This window comes from Oncorhynchus mykiss, chromosome 16 (assembly GCF_013265735.2).
Source record: "Oncorhynchus mykiss isolate Arlee chromosome 16, USDA_OmykA_1.1, whole genome shotgun sequence".
NCBI classification, from domain to species: Eukaryota; Metazoa; Chordata; class Actinopteri; order Salmoniformes; family Salmonidae; genus Oncorhynchus; species Oncorhynchus mykiss.
In genome coordinates, this window is record NC_048580.1 from 17636889 (window position 1) to 17655093 (window position 18205).

The following is an 18205-nucleotide window of genomic DNA, read 5'->3' on the forward strand; positions in this document are numbered from 1 at the left end:
ACACACACTTCACACACACTTCCTTTCTCACACACACTTCACACACACTTCCTTTCTCACACACACTCTCACCCAGGCCGAGCTGCACTTCTTTTCACACGACCACTGTTTAAACTGGGAATCATCTTCCAGTTGATATGGCACGTGAGAGCAAGCTGCTCTTCGTTGAAAGCCTGGTCCCCACTGCAAACAACCAGGGCTGCCTGTCTTGTCTGGCCTCTGGCCACTGCCTGAGAGAGTATGTCCTGTTGGTTTTAATGGCCATGGAACGATGGATGTCATGCATAGGTCATCTCAATGAATGGGCATCCTCATGTGCATTATGTTATAGATGAACCATTCTAAATGTAGCGTTATTACATTTTTCACTATTTTTGGGAGAATGAAGATTGAAGAAAGAAGGATAGTACATATAAATGGTTAATAATAATCTTCATTTAAATCGTAAATGCTTAGCGTCAACTCTAAGGAAATAAGAATGTAAAATGTATAGATATTATGTTTCTTTTTAAACAATAACATACATTTCTCCTTGTCATATGATCCAGGAAAAGCGGATATATGGGGTGAGGGGTAAGATATTGTCAGAGATCCATGTAGCCCACATGGTTTGGTTCTGGCATGGCTCGTCTCTGGTATGGGAAGTCATTAGATTCCCAGTGGGGGTAGGGGCAACCTGCCCAACCATGGAGCCACTGATGCGACCCAGGGCAAGCTGTCTAGTAGACACAATAAAAAATACATGGCCAGGAACTGCTTGAATTAATAAAGATTGGTAAAGAAAATACAAAATAAAGGGGAATAAAGGGCCATAAAAATAAACGTTTTACAAGCACACCACTTCAGGACATCATCATTGCTCTATTGAGCATTTTCAACAATACTTGCTTTGTTGTGAGCTATTTTGTATTAAAAACAGCAGAAAGGTATGCATACCTTTCCAGTAATGTGATGTCCGTGGGTCTTCAGGGAGCTTCAGGGGTTTATCAGTCACCATCAGACTTATCAGGACAGAGGGGGGAGGAGGGAGGAGTGGAAGGTCTGATAGAGCTCCAGAAAGAAGATGAGAGGGAGAGAGGGAAGTGGACAGCGGTGTTGGGGACGAGCCTTCCACACTAGACCATCCCCACCTCCTTCAAACAGAACCCCCCCCCCCCCCCCCCCCCCTATCTCTCTCTCTCTCTGTCTTCCCCACTTCTGCTTCCCCGTCTCTGTTCACAACAAGCACTATTGAAGTACGGGCAGAAAAACAGTCATATTTTACCCTACAAACAAAGCCCCCTTTTATCAAAAAGCACTCTTATCTACAAGGTTCCATCTACTACCTCCTACAGAAAGCTTTATAGCATCTATTTTAGCTCCGAGCCAGCGATTAGACTCAGGCAAACATACAGTACATGGCTATTAGTGTATCTTTTGGAAATGAAGTATGTGTACTTTGAGTAAAATGAAACATCTCCATTAGTTTCAGAAATAAACAACCACTTTAAGCCACAGAAAGCTTGCTTTTCAACCCAGTTTTTTCCCTTCATTTTAGAGTGCATGTGATAGAATGGAACAGAATAAGATGTAATTTGTTTATCGTCATAAAACATAATAACGAGATAGTAACCTTTTCCCTCAGTTTGTTATGTTTAAAAGCTACCTGTGACATTTCATGTAATTTATATTCAAAGGGTGTTTCAAATAGCCAACCTCTGACTCCGTCAGTGAACAAAGTAATTGCTGGTTGTGCATTACATAAAACATGTTATCTAGACATTATAAGTGAGGAGAAGAAGTGTAAGAAGGTAAACAAACTAACTTATTTGACAGAGTCTGGGCAGGCAGGGAAAAACAAGTTGGACCATTCAAGCTAGGTCAGGTTTTTATGAATGGACGTTTTTTTTTCTAACTTTCCCCCTCTCTGGCTTTGTGAATGAAAAACAACTGGAAAATCTAGTATAAAGACTCTGTCCCAAACTCTGATTGGCTGCTGTTTTTCTAACTCCGCCCATGGTTGCTAGGGACCCGGACAGTCTCATAGCGGATTGGTTCAAAGAGAGAGCCTAGATTTCATTCATAAGTCAGGTCATTCATTAGGACAAAGGAAGAAATTCGAGCCCTTGAAAGAGGAAATCCACGAATCGCCAAGTCATTTGGCCAAGCGAGCGTCAGAGAGCAAGAAAAGCAAGTCCACGTAGTCCAAATCAACACTCAAGTCTGGAAAAGAATTGACAACAACATTGTTTTTTGGGGCATTTCTGTCCCATGCTTATAACACACGCATTAAGCGTGACATTTTCTTATTGTTGACTGTTATAAGCAAGGTGAGGTTAAAACAGTTATTTAGTTGCCCTCTGTAGCAGTTGAGACGCGACATCTGTTTCTTTTCACATTATCCACGGTTCCATTTTCTCTCTGGGCATTGATGTAGCCTAAATAGAAAGTATAGGCCTATACTTTTTTAGTAAGAAGGGCCTGTACAATTTGTCTATTGTAGTTTTATAAGTGCATGTCCTATAAAATCACAATTTATTGGTTTACCGGACGATTTTACAACTGTAAATTCTACATGATTATTATATTTAGCCTACATAAAAACCTATATGAGCCACATTTCAAATAACATTTTATAACTATATAAGAGCAATAGGCACATTGCATAGGCTTGTTTATTGAGTTAATTTTGTGCGGTATCTGATGACTGTCTATCCCGAACCACAGACTACGGTCTAGTTAGCGGTAAAGGTGGCACCAGCCCGCTGGGTAATCGCTCGCCATAGCTTCCCCTCTCTGCATTTTTTTGTGAATGGAGCTCATTAGGTATGCAGCTTTCTCCCAGCTCCATTCACAACTATCGCTCCCCCTTGTCCCTCTCTCGCTGCAGGCTGGCTGCGTGGATCACATTCAACTCAGCCTAAATGATCACAAACGGTTAACGGATGGATTATAAGATGGATGAATATTTGGACCAGCAAGTGCCTTACACTTTAGCAAATGTACGTATGTATAAAGTCATGTATTTTTTTAATGCTTTACTCAGTTGTAGGACTTGGCTACCGGGCTTTCTCTTTCGATCGCCCGAACGGCGATTTGTTTGAAGCAACTATGTGCGCGATGAAAACTCTTTTCAGTTCGGTTCTAAACTATCAAAAGGTCTGCACATTTTTTAAAACGAAATAATATAAATTACAGCTTTTATTTTACACTGTTTATTAACATATTCTTGTCTCTAGACAGGAGATGTTGACAGTGTAACACCGAAAATGGGCTAACAATTTGAGAGGGCAAATGGAACGATAAAGCGCGTTTGAGTTGCAACACTATTGCAATTCACAGAGACAACCAGCATTGTTTTTCTGTTGTGGTATATATTTTTTTAGTCTGGAAAGATAAGAAAAAAATAAAAACACAGAAAGTTACAACTATAATGATAATAATTATAATAATTAGGCTACTGATAATAAGAAAATAATAGCCTTGTAATATCCAAATTATAATGCAATATGTACTTATGTTAGTATTTATGGCCATATTGACTAATAAACTTAACCAATTAGTGACAGTGGGCATGTTCTATGTAGCCTGTGACATCAAAGGGTGTACTACATGTTTGACTGTATTTTCCACATCTGTAATATTTCTGATGCTTTGCAGAAGTCACAAGGAAATGGACCCCTAAATAGACTGTTGATGGCAGCGAAAAGGAAATACATGGACACGGAATTACCCCCTCAGGAATCTGAAGGTAAAGTTAGAACTCCAAAAGAAGCTCGCAATGGCCTGAAGTCCCTTTGCGTGACACGTTCACCTCGTCAATGCTTTGCTTACCAATCCGGCAAGCAGATATATCACTTCTATTTATGGATTGATAAATATGTCTTAACTTGTCTAAACCTGACCTAGCTGACATGACATGTGCGTAATGATCTTTGATCTTGTTGTTCTGTTGTATTCATGTGTGTGTGTGTGTGTGTGTGTGTGTGTGTGTGTGTGTGTGTGTGTGTGTGTGTGTGTGTGTGTGTGTGTGTGTGTGTGTGTGTTTAGACCTCTTTCAGGATTTAAGCCAACTTCAGGAGACATGGCTCACAGAAGGTAATGTGTTTTAATTGTGTATGTTTCAGAGGCATTGGCAATGATGAAAATGTATGAGTGGTATGGCAATATAACAACATATATGGGGGAAATGTCAGCAATATTTCGACATGCAAGATACTATGTTAAAATATGCGTTTGATCTCTTGAACATTGGTCGTATTGATACCCTGGAGGACCAGCCGTGGTCAGACAGATATGAACATGGTAATGGTCCATAACAAAGTCTATTGATATAGTTGTGTGTGTGAGTGGGTTTGATCCCATTTGCTCAGTTAATGACTTCTTGGTTGATGAGAACACTTGGATAAATGACTTAAACTATGCTTATAAATCTGTCATACCACCACCAAGCAGCAATGGCTTCAAACAATTCCTGGTCGTGATAGAGCTCATTTCTCCAGAAGGATATTTATTCAATTATTTATTCCATTTCTACAGATGTATTCATGTAGAGTGGGGCTGAAATAATCTACAGTAGGATAATTACAATGAATAGGTATGTTAGTTATGTGTACCAAATAGTCACCAGGCTACACCAGGAAAGGCCAATAGTGTGTGCTAGACACACAGTACACAGGGTGAAGTACCAAGACGTTGTTTCTTAAAGTAAAACGAGGACGTTTAGGAAGTGAAAAAAAACCCTGGGGAGTTAAAACATGCTGATGCAATACACATGGCCATTAGTGACAGAAAAAAATTCCTTTGTGAACATAGACAGGACATGATTAGCTGTAAACATGCCCTATTTTGGTATGCTGGCATGTAGTATGCGTGCGTGCCAATATGCCCAGCCAATGCAAACAAGCAGCATGTTAAGCCCCTGTCCCTTAACGCACATACCGATGAAATGGACCCAGGCAGGCAGCAGCAATTGTCAGCAGTGTGGAGTTTAAAAGTACAACGTGACGTACGCTCTGAAGAAGCAATTATATGTTAAGACGGGACAACAAAACCGAGGAATGACTCACGCTTGTTTGGTAATGTTTGGTAAATCTGGGGCCCAGAAGTGGCAAGGCAATATGTAACGCGTTAGCAATCTCTAAACCAGAAATGCAGCCGACTACAAAATGTTTACCATCTTGAACCAGCCAAATTGATACCCTGTGATTTAGAGCAGACCCGGGTCAAATATATGCTGGAACTGTGCTGGAAAGGTCAACGTGAAAAGAAAATACCCGAGGCAACACAGTATGGTACGGGTCGGCACGGTAGTGTGAAAAGGGTCAAATGGGCCTCCCTCTTAAGAAAACGACGGTTTATGAAGCCCGGCAAACAATTCTCTCACTGTATCTCGGCCAAGGTGCCTATTCTCATGCAGCGTCAAACGGGCAAGTTCACACCACCACTCTCCACAGACAAAGACAAAGCCAACACCAATAAAAGGGACAACAATGAGAACCACTCCGAAGTCCGGTCTCTTTGATGGACATATTATTTGAATTCAGTCAGCCACAAAGGTAACATGCATAGGGGTAGATATGGGGTGCTGTTGTACTGCATAAAGAGATTGGCTAGAAGAAGAGGGTCACTGGGCCAAAGGGAGAATTAACAGGCCGAGCTGCCTGGGTGGAGGTTGGTGGTGTAACTATCAATGTGTTTTTTTTTAACCCTAAATAATATATTGTTTTTGAGCTCTTCTGGCAGAACTCTTTCCTTTTACATTAATTACAGGCCTGTCATTGTGACTGATTGTGGTTACAAGGGATTCACCCGCGTAGCAGGAGGGAGTTTTCTGCTAGAGAGAGCGGGAGAAAGGGAGAGGGGAGACAAGAACGTTGAGAGAGAGAGAGAGTTCAGGAGCTTGTCTCGTCTTGTTGTTTTCCTTTACGTTTATGACTGAGAGTTCTGCGATCCCATCAGGATCTTCCATTGAGAAAAAAAAATCATTCAAGGTGTCTGGAAGAAAAAAATGGAAACATGCATCTGTGCTCATATAAACACACTTTCTGTCTTGTGCTGACTTGCATCTCAAAGACTTTTGACGAGGTGTTCCTGGAAGCAAATCGGATACACATGCGTTCACGCGCACACACACACACACTCTCCCTCTGTCTGCCTAAGCACAGGGGTTGTGCTCTTGTCTGCGAGCCAGTCACACTGACGCTCAGACATCCTTAATGGGGGTTTTTCTCTTCCCTTTCTGAGCTCGATCCAACGTGTTCCATTTTAGACATGTTGAAACTAGTGGAAATGATTTATTGTTTGGTCTGGTGGACTAAATATTGGCCTCTGCTCTTTCTCATAAAACAGCTTTATCCCTCTCCTTAGGGCAAAAGACTGCAAAGTTAAAAGGGGGTAATAGTATTACCGTATAGCAACAAGGCACAGTATTATATAAGAAATCAATGTAATTTATCTGAACATGCTCCAAGACGCCATCATCCGGTTTCCTCCTCACAGGAAGAGGGGAAGAAATACGTGAAAGTGGATTTTGAAGTTCTTAATTTCTCTTTTCACTCCGTTTTGGTTTTATGGTCTGGTAGCTGGTGGATGAAGTGAGGGGGGACCTTTCGGATTGTTTGGGGTCTTTACTTGGCTGGGTGATGTCACAGACGCTGGCATTTACTCACTCTCTCTTTGTGGGTTCTATGGACTTGCTCTGTGTTTGAAGTCATTTTTCTTACTCCGTAGTTTCAATTTGAGAGACTTTTTAAACGTTCATTGTAAATTAAACTTCAGATTTGGTTTCCTATAATACTATACAATCTCATGTTCCTTATTCTGGTTATGTTAAACCATTTCAGAGTGGAGAGTGGATATGTGCTTCCCATGTGGTGGAATTATTGTTTTTCGCTGGCCATTATGGACAGATTGTTGTCTCAATATTTAATGATAACCATCAACTTTTCCTAAGTATACCGTTGCGTAAGTGCAAGACCGAAGCAATGGAAAAAGCAGGAACCTTTCAAATTGGACTGATGCTAGTTGTAAGGGTTTCTAGTCCTGGCTGCAGGCAAGGTTTAGGGTTAGGTCATTTAGCCACATGTAGCGAATCAGATGCCAGTGTGCTCCTAACCTGTTTGTGTGGTTCAATGTCCAGTGCTTGGGAAGACAATTGATATCATAAATGTATTTGGATCTGAACATCTTGGCAAACAGGATAGTAAAATACTACCAAGCCCCGTTGCACCTGTACCCAATGGGCTGGGTTTGCATAAAGACAATTCAGAATGTTAGGGCCTAGATGGTAGGATTCGGTTCATTTAAATATAATATCAATTATAAGATTGTAAATTAAACTCACTCCAAGTTAAAATCTAGTATGAATAGATTCATATTTACTTCACCATGTCCAGTTTTTGTATTAATTTGGATCATTTCTGCTGTTTTTGTGATTGAATTATTCAACAAAACATCACTCATTCATACAAGATCTTACCCTAAATAGTGCTAACCTAAACTTGTTCTCAGCTCCCCCAACTTCTCTCTCAGTTCCTCGTACTCCTAACACAATCTAGCTTGACTTTTGAACGCACCTCAAAGCAGGTGATGATTTCCAGAATACTTCACTAGCCTCAGAGCATCTATATTGTCCAAGATCGTCCTCCAGCTTCACAAACTGGGTGTAAGACCGAAAGAAGAAGTCTGATTTCCTTCCTTGTTTAAAATAGCCTGTTTAGTCTGTCTTTGCTCTGTGATGAAAAGCACACACAAACAAGTACACAAAATGCACACAATTGACACGTTACTGACGTCTTCCTGACACATACACAATCAGGTCAATGAGGGGTAAAGATATCTTTGTGGTTCTTTGGCCAGGGTTTGGACATGGGGGGAGGAAGGAAAGGCAGCTCCACCTCTGTATTTATCCATCTATCACCAGTTTGGTTCGATAGCTAGCCTGCGTGAGTGACAGTAACCCTGTCTCCACTATAAGTGCACCTCTTAAGGTCATAAATCACCCTGTGCTGCCATCGTTAGGCCTCAAGTCAGAGCATCGTCCATCATACCGAAAGACAGCTTCACAAGCCAGTCCGAAGTTTTCAGAAAGGACCCTGAGATGTTCCTGGTCAGCTCATGTGGTCAGGAAAAGCTCCTGACCCTAGTTGAGATCAGTCCAGAGACAGAAGAGGAAGCGAGAAACCCCACTCCCTCATTTTTTCTGGTTACATTAGTTAATGAACTAAGTAGACCAGACCCAGCTTCTATCGCACTGGTGTCTATGGGAGAGCCACGTGCTTAAGCAATTTTTTCCCAATGATAAACGGCCCAAGTGAACTATCTTCCTTTTCCACCATTTTTGATCAGACCAGAATAAAACACAGTCAATAATCCCAGTTACGATGTTTGACTGAGGTCAAGGCATGACTTGAGGTTAAACCCTCGCGCGCTGCAGCTCAAAGGGTTAACTAATAGATCAGTGTTTGTGCCGTCAAGACATTGAATGCCACATGAAACAAGAAGCTAAGCTTCATTCCCCCCCTGACTATGTGGTGTTGACAAAATGCTGGCACGCTGGAAAGTGTGGAGGTGAAGGTCGCTTGGCTGGATCCAGGTAGTGGGTCAAGTTTCATGGCCAAGGAGAGAGTCTGGCGAGGCCCAGAACCATGACCGCCAGGGCCCATGGACAGGGTGAGCCGAGCTTCCACACTGGCAAGGCTGCCGGACAGCATGAAGCACCAAGACTAGCTCAGTTAATAGGAAAATGCGCAGGTGTAGACCTTACCGTGAAATGCTAACTTACAAGCCCTTAACCAACAATGCAGTTCAAGAAATAGAGTTAAGAAAATATTTACTAAATAAACTAAAGTAAAAATTCTAATGAAAACTAACACAATAAAATAGCAATAACGAGGCTAAATACACTGGGTACCGAGTCAATGTGCGGTGGCAGTGGTTAGTCAAGGTCATTTGTACATGTAGGTAGGGGTAAAGTGACTATGCATAGATAATAAACAGTGAGTGGCAGCAGTGTAAAAACAGGGGGGGGGGGGTCAATGTAAATAGTCAGACAGGATAGCGTAGTGCTCACTGTCTAGGTAAATTGCAGACCACCAAGGCTAGCTACAGTAGGTTAATTGATAGGCTTAGCATTCTGCTCAAACCATGACATGACGCTAACGGTTTCTCTTTCTTTTCTGATTTCAGCTCAAGTGCCTGACAGTGACGAGCAGTTTGTTCCTGATTTCCACACCGAAAACTGTAAGTAAAGATTGCATTAGTGTAAATTCTAAGAATTCTGTGTTTGCGTGTATGTGTTTGTTTAGTGTGTGTGTGCGTGTGTGAAAGACAGAGAGAGAGAACTCAGATACGGGGTCAGCATTGGGTTGTGAAACTGCTCGAGGCTTGGGTGGAGCTACTGTATTTGTCGAAGTCACATGAATCTTTGCCTGGGAAAAAGCATTTCCGAGACACAAACTTAATACATGACCTACTCATCATGGGTGAATGTGGATGCTACCATTGTCCTCCTCTATCCATTTGCATGGTTTTGAAAAGCTGAATGGATCAGCCCAGGAAACCAGTAAAAGATCATTCAGAGTCCAGGTACAAAGACTCCCTTTTGTGTATGTCTGAGGTGTAAGAGGGGAAAGCAAATTCCTATACTAAACAACTGCGCGGCTGCTATTTGAATGGGTTTCCCTTTTTGTTGTGTGTTTAAACAATGACGATTCAGAGTTGGGGAGTGTGCGCTTTGCAAACAGCGTCCGTGCCTTTTTCATTCAAACTCATTCATAGACTTATGGGTGAGTTCATACAATATGACGAATGGGAAAATAATATATTTAACAGCAAATTTGACGCAAACTTAACATAGCAATTTTGATGGGTTAAGTCTTAACTTGAACATGTTTTGAATATAATTTAAACATGAAAATAAATCTGAAGTTTTATTGTGTGTATTTTAAACTTAGCAATTTAGTTCCCCCTGGCCCCGTTCAAAACCCAACCGCTATTGTGGCTAAACACTGTGCCATTTATCCAGAGTGACAACTCCTTAGTCCCAGTAACACATGCCCAGTGAAACATATAGTTCCCGTCTGTGGGCTAACAACGGTAACAAGGAAGCGGTGATGAACCCTAGAGCATGTAAGGGTCATGTCTACTTAACCCCGGGCCAGCCCAACCAATCGGCGGTCAGCCTGCTGCCCATGGTAGACCTTGGTATGCTCCGTAGGGTCAGTGGGGCTTCACTTTGACAGGCAGCTCACTTATACACAGTAGTCTGAGCCGAGAAGGCCTCAGGTTGACAGACAGCGCTCAATGACCAGAAGACTCTCTATTCAACATGATTTGATGGGAAGCTCCAAGTTGACAGGCTGCCATAGACATAAAGATATTCTTCTACATGTTTGTGGTTGCGACTTGAAGTGAGTCTATTGAAGCAACCAGCGGGTTTGATGAAGGCCTTATCTATTCCCATACCCAATTTTGCATTATTCCATCAAACTCATCGCTCTTCAGCCTTGTAATACAGTTCTTAACAGGTGACAGGTGCTAAGGAAACTCAGAGTGCAGAGCGTAAAGCCGGCAAACAAAGTCCTAATCCCTTGTGCCAAAAAAGAATTGAAGCCGCATTGAAAAGGCGCCACAGCAAATCAAACATAGTTGTTTTCTGAGTCAGGTTGTTACCTGTATGGGTGTGGGAAGCAGAGGGAGATAGAGGGAAATAGAGAGAACGAGAGAGAGGGATGAGGGAAAACAGAGCGCCAGACTTTGGGACACTCTGGAATGCTAGATTAAGGAGATGGGGGGGGGGGGGGGGGGGGGGGGGGGGGGCAAGAAGTGATTGTGCAATACCTGCACATCTGGTAAATCTATGTAATCTCTTTCCCCTTTCTCTCAATAACAGCTAACAAGCATGCTCTGTCTCCAGAGGTTATGTAAACACGTCATTTGCCTCCTTACCAGTGGTGGAAAAAGTACTCAGTTGTCATACTTGAGTAAAAGTAAAGATACCTTAATAGAAAATGACTCATGTAAAACTAAATGTCACCCAGTACAATATTACTGGAGTAAAAGTCTAAAAGTATCTGGTTTTAAGTGTACTGAAGTACAGTGGTGGAAAAAGTTAAAGTAAATACTATACATAAAATTCCTTATGTTAAGCAAACCAAACCAACCCAATTGTCTTTTTTTATTTACGGTTATCCAGGAGCACACTCCAACACTCATCATTTAAAACACAGAATGTGTCTTTAGTGAGTCCCACAGATCAGAGGCGGTAGGAATGACACCGTGTTTTATTGATAGGTGCGTGAACTGGACCACATTGCTGTCCTACCTGAGCATTTTAAATGTAACGAGTACTTTTTGGTGGCAGGGAAAATGTATGGAGTAAAAAGTACATTATTTTCTTTAGGAATGTAGTGGAGTGAAAGTAAAAGTTGTCAAAAATATAAGTAGTAAAGGACAGATACCCACAATAGCTACTTAAGTAGGTCCTTTAAAGTATTACTTTTACAAAAAATACTTTAAACCACCGCTCTTTACCTCTGACCTATACTATTAACGTATGATTCACTAAACACCGTTATGAAATGAAGTCAATGGTAAAATGGGGGGGGGGGGGGGGGGGGGGGGTGACGTTCAGTTCGTGATAGCTAAGTGGGAGGGGAAGTGTTGTTGACTTTTGGGGGTTTGACAGAACTTTTGAAGGGGGCGTCTGATCTGTAATGAGGGTGTTGGATAATGACAGTCCCTTTTGTTTTCAATCTATCTGTCTGCAGGGAGGGAACTCAGTCAAATGTAAATTGAATCTTCCACGCACTGATAGTTTACCTAGTTTCTACTTTTTAGAATTGTCTGAGACCAAATATGCCATTGATAAATGTGTTGTTGCTGAAATAAAAAATAGTGTGGAAAGTCGTTTTTTATGTTCTGTTAGACGGAGAGCAGCCCAAGAGACGTGTCCCATTCATATATTTTCTCCTGCAAGTAAGAGAAAGCGTCTCCCCCCCTCCCCCTAGTCTTCATTCATAAAAAAGTGCTACAGTACTGTTACCCCGTTTTGTGACCCCCCTCTCTTTGAGTGGATTCTCTGACCCCTCCCTCTTCCTGTCTCGGTAAAAACTAAGCTGAATTATAACTCTGGACACCCCTAGCCTCTCTCTCATTTTCACCCATCTACCGTTTTGCTTTTTCTACGTTGAGCGTTCCAAGATGTGAACTAATCCAACTATTTCAGAGTTGTGTGGGCCGATTGTTTAGTTTTGGACTTTGTAGTAATTATATAGGAAGTTGTGGCTGTAGATGCCGTTCCAGTCCTTTAGAGAGAAAAGGGGAGACAGAGAGAGAGAACGAGAGAGACAAAAAGAGAGAGAGAGAGAGTGCAGTTGAGTGCAAATGCTCACGGCAGTTCGTCTCTTCGGTAGGAAGCGTTCTGCCTCGTCATGAATTTATGACCTTCTCTCTTCTTTGTGTTGCTGTGTTCCCCTGCTCACTGGTTCGCTCAGAGCTGGCCCAATCAGTCCCCATTTAGAGCAGAGGGACCATGAATTGGCGAGCTCCTACCTCTCTTTGCTCTCTCTCCAGTTGAACAAAAATAAATATGCAGCCCAGTGTTCTCAATTTTCCAAAATACAGCTGCTATGCAACAAGTCTGCTGAAACATCCAGGTTACTGACAGATATGCAGGGGTACCATTCTCCCCCAGGGGGGACGATTCCTCTTCAATGTGTGTGTGCGCGGGAGTTTGTGCGTACATGTGAACACATGACTGAATGGGTCATTTCTCTCCAGAAACACATGCATCCTGGCCACCTACAGCCACACACTATGCACAGGCGCACACAAAACGCACACACACACTTCAGCCCCACAGTTTTATGAATGGGCTGGTTGTGAGAGACTGGCTGAGGCAGCACATTGGGTTAAAGGGAGGGAATCTCCATTCATGAATTGGACGGCTGTTATTCTACTACCACCACAAAAAGAGAAGGTGAACACTTCAAATGCCCTCTCTCTCACCATTTGGTTTCTGCCAATGTTATCATTCATGACAAAGGGGTTCGATTTATTTTCCAAACGTAAACAGTTTTTTCCCCCTCTTATAATGCACCCAATGTTATAATACTATAATACTTTTCTAACTCACGCAAAAATGGTCTTCCGTGGGTGATCTAAATGTTGTGTGTCAGGGGAGAAGTGCATTTGCATGTTCAGGGAGAGGAAAGGGGGATTTGAGGAACGGCTGAGCTTTAACGTTCTCCACAGCTGGACCGTTTCCTCTTTCTAAGACGAGAGCAGGGGAAAACCAGGGGCAACAGATGCAGGCAGGCCTAAAAATAACAGACCCGGGTTCCACGTTTAGCAAGAATACACAGGAGCACGAGAAACCAGGAGATCACATCAAAAAACCAAGCATGCCATCACGAAATAGCGTCCGAGTTAATTACCCGTGGTGACGCTATTGTTATGCCCAAGACCCACAGCGAGGGATATCCCTAGATTCTGTCTCCGTGACATAGCTGGGTCCTGTTAAGTAGGGAGAAAACGTTTTGCTCCGGTGTGTCTTACTAAACATGGCCGTGGTTTGCTCAGTTTTCCAACCGCCACATGTAACTTTAAGAGGGGATCATTGATGGTTGAGGCTGAGGTCTTGCTATTGCCATAGTGACTTGCTGACACAGGACAGGCCTTGTGTGGAGTGAGCCTTGTAGGGCTGTATTGATCCCAGCGAGGGATGGGGAGGGATAGAGAGATAGATAAAGATAAAGTGTAGATAAATCAGGAAAGTGGGGGGGGGGGGGGTTCACGCAGCATGCTTGCTTGTGCCTCGGGGCATCATGTTGAGATCCCAATCGCTAAACAGAGAGACAGGGGGAGAGACAAAGGGAGAGAGACAGATGGAGAGAGACAGAGGGAGAGACAGAGGGAGAGAGAGAGAGGGAGAGACAGAGGGAGAGAGACAGAGGGAGAGACAGAGGGAGAGAGACAGAGGGAGAGACAGGGGAGAGAGAGAGAGAGAGAAGGGAACGATAGAGTGAGAGGATCTGTGGATGTGGCATGTGCTCTGATATTTACAGGGAGGAGTTTGACCAGGCTTTCTACTGGGCTTGATGGGAACTTAGTGCAGAATGTGTTATCTACCTCCTTCAGTCAAGATGAGCCTTGTCCGCCCCTATATCTCCTCCCCTCCCTCTCTCACTTCTCCACTTGATGGATATTAGCTGGGTCAGTGGGAGCTCTTTATATCATTTCAGTAACAGTGGAAGGGGGGGGTTGTTTATCACATTAAACATTAAGAGGGGACAGCTATATTGGGGCTGAGGGATCGAGAGTGAATGGTCAATATTTTGCCACATTACTTACACCCCCGGCTTTTTGCGATGGAACGCCCCACTCGCTGCCCGTGTCCTGGGATGGGGATGTATTGTATTGTGCCTACTAAACGACAATGGGGAAGAAAGATTTATAGACGGTCACAGGCCACGTAAAAAATATCACCGCAATGCACTGGGGATGAAATGTCTTGCCCAATGGGATGGCCATAACACAGTCACATGATGTTCACACACCCACACACTTTTTGATTTACAGTAATATCTCCATCTTCACTGCCAAATTGTGAAGTCATTTGCCACACAGAGCACACACACAATAGGAAAATTAAAAGGGAATATCTTACAGTCCGAAAAAGTTCGACCTGACATCAAATGTTCTCGAAGTGAGAAGTGAAACTTTGATGACAGCAACATGTGACACTCCGTTCTCCGGTCACACTCCATTCTCTGTGTCCGCCACATCCTCGTTTCCAAGACAACATCAAGCTACACCTAATAATATGAAACCAAAATACATGAAACACTTTTGTTTATCTTAAAGCATCACATAGTTGATCTGTTGTGCTATGTCGCTTTACCGTCCAATCACTTCCTGTTGATACTACAGCGCTCTCTCTCAATCTCGTCAGGCTTGTTTGGCAGGTATCTGACAACAATGCTTTAAATATTCAAAGAAGCCAAGTCGCAAAGGCATTAGCCGATCAGAAAGGGTGACCGGTAAATCAGATACGAGACACTAATGGTTAAATGGACCAGGCGATGTTTGCAATAGACATTGAGACCACTCTGGAGCCCAGCGTTGGCTTTGAGGGATCTCCAGTTGTCATTTCGCCCCTCGCTCTCTCTCTCTCTCTCTCTCTCTCTCTCTCTCTCTCTCTCTCTCTCTCTCTCTCTCTCTGCTCTTTCTGATTGTGCATTGACCTGAGAAGCACACATGTCCTGCACATGTTTCAGTTCCACAGTGGAATTGCTGCTGGATTGTCTTTCCAGTCTCAATGAGGTGGAACAGATTGAATCGCCGTCGTTGACTCACCATCCCACTGGATTTTCCACCGACCACACTTTTGCATACAGAACTTTCAATGTGTGGGCCAGCATACTTGGGATGAAAATGTCAGCGTTTTCAATGTCACCTAAATGTTTACAGTAAGTGAAATTGAAGGCCTTTCTTCTCTACTTGATAGGGTTGAAAGTTACAGCAGGGGCAACCCAGCCCAGTTGAAAATAAGAGCTATGAATCACGACAACAGAAAAGGTGGCACAGTGCGATGTAGAGGAAGCGGCATGTGTTAATATACTGTATTTGATCTCCACCATCATAACATATAAGAAAAACTCTTGTCTATCCCTCGTGTACCCTACTTTCTACAGTTGAGCAAAGCCACAGAGGCAGAGAGAGGATTGCTATTTGGCATGTCCCAGAAATCAATACGTTCCTTTGAAATCTTTAGAGCCACATAATTGGGCGTCCCTGTTGTTTTTATTGAACTGTCTGTCATTGTTGGGATCAATTTGCCAGTGAGGAACCATCTCTCTCTCTCTCTCTGACTCTCAAGAAACCCTCCGTGGGCTCTACTAAAGCTGTTCTAGGGTTTACAGTACATATGTAGTTTATATAACTCGTGTACTAATACAGGAAACTATATCATCTAACATTCAAGGAAGAATCGTGTGACAGTTGCCCATATTTGAAATGAACTATAGCTACTATGGATGTTCCCGTCAATACATCTCCTTTCATTCTCATGGTTTGCCTGTGGCAGATGGCCTAGTGGTTAGAGCGCTGGGCCCGGAACTGAAAGGTTGCTGGTTCAAATAACTGAGCCGACAAGGCGAATAATCTGTTGACGTGCTTTGAGCAAGGCATTTAACCCTAATTTGCTCCAGTGGTCCTGTACTACTATGGCTGACCCTGTAAAACCACACGTTTCACTGCACCTATCTGGTGTACATGACAATAAAACGTCTTCAGAGTACTATTCACCCTATTTGACATTGCAACTGAGATACAGTTAAGCAGAATGATAAGTCACTGGGAAGCTCCTTGACTGGCTGGTGGGTACAGAAGCGTACCACCCTGCATCCCACTGCTGGCTTGCCTCAGAAGCTAAGCAGGGTTGGTCCCTGGATGGGGGACCAGATGCTGCAAGAAGGGGTGTTGGAGGGCCAGTAGCAGGCACAAAAATACAGTATATATATACCAAGGTGCCATCTTTCGGATAGGACGTTAAACGGGGTGTCCTAACTCTCCGTGGTTGCTAATGGCACTTATCGTAAGAGTAGGGGTGTTAACCCCATTGTCCTGGCTAAATTCTCAATCTGGCCCTCATTCCATCACCCCCAGCGTCCAATTGGCTCATTCATCCCCCCTCCTCTCCCCTGTAACTATTCTCCAGGCTGTTGCTATAAATGAGAATGTGTTCTCAGTCAACTTACCTGTTAAAATAAGGGTCAAAAATAAGAAGCTGTCACGTCCTGCAGACTTCCAGAGACGGACTTCCCATCCCAGAGATAAACACCCTAATGTAAAGCTCTCCAGATCCTCTCTCGCTGAGTTCAGGTTTGATTACTCTGGAGAAGAACCTTTAATGGTAGGAAACGCTCTGTATAAAATAAACTGAGATTACAGAGGGGGTTTCCTACCTGGCATTCAACCCTGGCTGCCACTCGTTTGATCATTGCCATTAGCTACCAAACTATAATTGGAATCCTGTACAAACTTAAGATCACAAGACGATAGTAAGAAGAGGTACATACCCTATTTAGAGGTTCACAGCAAAGATGTGACCCCCATTTTCTCCAAAACACAATACAATAGAGACTTGTTCACATGATTAATAAGCATGTATTTAATGTAGCAAAAAAATGAGCAGTTACTGCCTTTTTGCTTGGTAGGGCAGTATTAATAATTATATTTTTTGTTGTTGTAACGATTACGCTTAAAATAATCCTAAAACATCATTTTCACATTGACTAAAAGTCAGATTCACTCCAAATGTGGCCTTTGGACTCATCACAATAATAACGTTGATGGAAAAAAATAACGTGGATGGATTTAAAGATGGCCACACTATACCAGTAGATGCATATTAGCACATACGCTAAAATATGCTAAAAAAATACTTCTAAAATGTACCATAGGACCAAATGAAACCGCATTTGGAATGTAGGCCCATGGTACAAGGGATTGGTCAAAAGATGGCTGCCTTATTGACAAATCAAAAATCTGATGTTATGTGTCCATTTAAACCACTCCACTCCACAGTGGCCTATCAATGTGAAACTTGTCATTGATATCATAGACATCCCTAAATTGAACCGCACTGAATTTGGTGTTTTACAAAAAAGTAAAACTATTAATTAACAACTCATTCTTTGCACATGTAACACTAATGCTCACAATCATTTTCTCCTTATGAACCATAGGTCAGATTCACTCCAGACTTTGTATTTAGACTCATGATTTCACATAGAGGAAGATTGTTCCTACATGACAGAGTACTTGCTTTGCTATCCAAATGATCTTGTATTCATTCTGTCATCCTGAACACAGTTTATTGCTGCTCGCAGCTTTATTTTGTAGTCTTCCTTGATGCTTCATGTTTTTAACTTTGTCTCTTGACGTCACAACACTCGGAATCCTCAATTCCTCTTTGCGTTACACAAAGTGGCATGAGATATTTCTTTAGCACTTAAGCTGCAGAAGAATGTCCCATTTCAGACAAGCTTCTGATGATCCTCAGTCCCGAGGAGTTCCCACTAGTACCTTAACCCAGCCGAGGACACTTTGTGTGGACGAGGATAGAGGTGGGGAGGGTGCTGTTGGGGTCTCATGTCCTGAGATTTGTTTGTGGTGGGGTTTGACTGAATAGCCTCCCTCCATGATGATCCCTCCACTT

At 42.8% G+C, this 18205-nt stretch overlaps 1 protein-coding gene across 2 annotated transcripts in view; it reads left to right on the forward strand.

Annotated features, from left to right (window-relative positions):
• The first annotated feature begins 2092 nt into the window (after positions 1-2092).
• LOC110491481 (ETS translocation variant 4) overlaps positions 2093-18205 on the forward strand; it is a 29219-nt gene continuing 13106 nt past the window's right edge. Inside the window, exons 1-5 of one of the 2 annotated variants that reach the window (XM_021564963.2) lie at positions 2093-2309; positions 2870-2981; positions 3640-3730; positions 4030-4077; positions 9169-9222. In XM_021564963.2, the coding sequence (XP_021420638.2) occupies positions 2925-2981; positions 3640-3730; positions 4030-4077; positions 9169-9222 (250 nt within the window). In that variant the 5' untranslated portion in view covers positions 2093-2309; positions 2870-2924. Of the gene's footprint in view, positions 2310-2808; positions 2982-3639; positions 3731-4029; positions 4078-9168; positions 9223-18205 lie in introns of those variants that run through there. The other variant, XM_036946366.1, reaches the window with a different exon arrangement.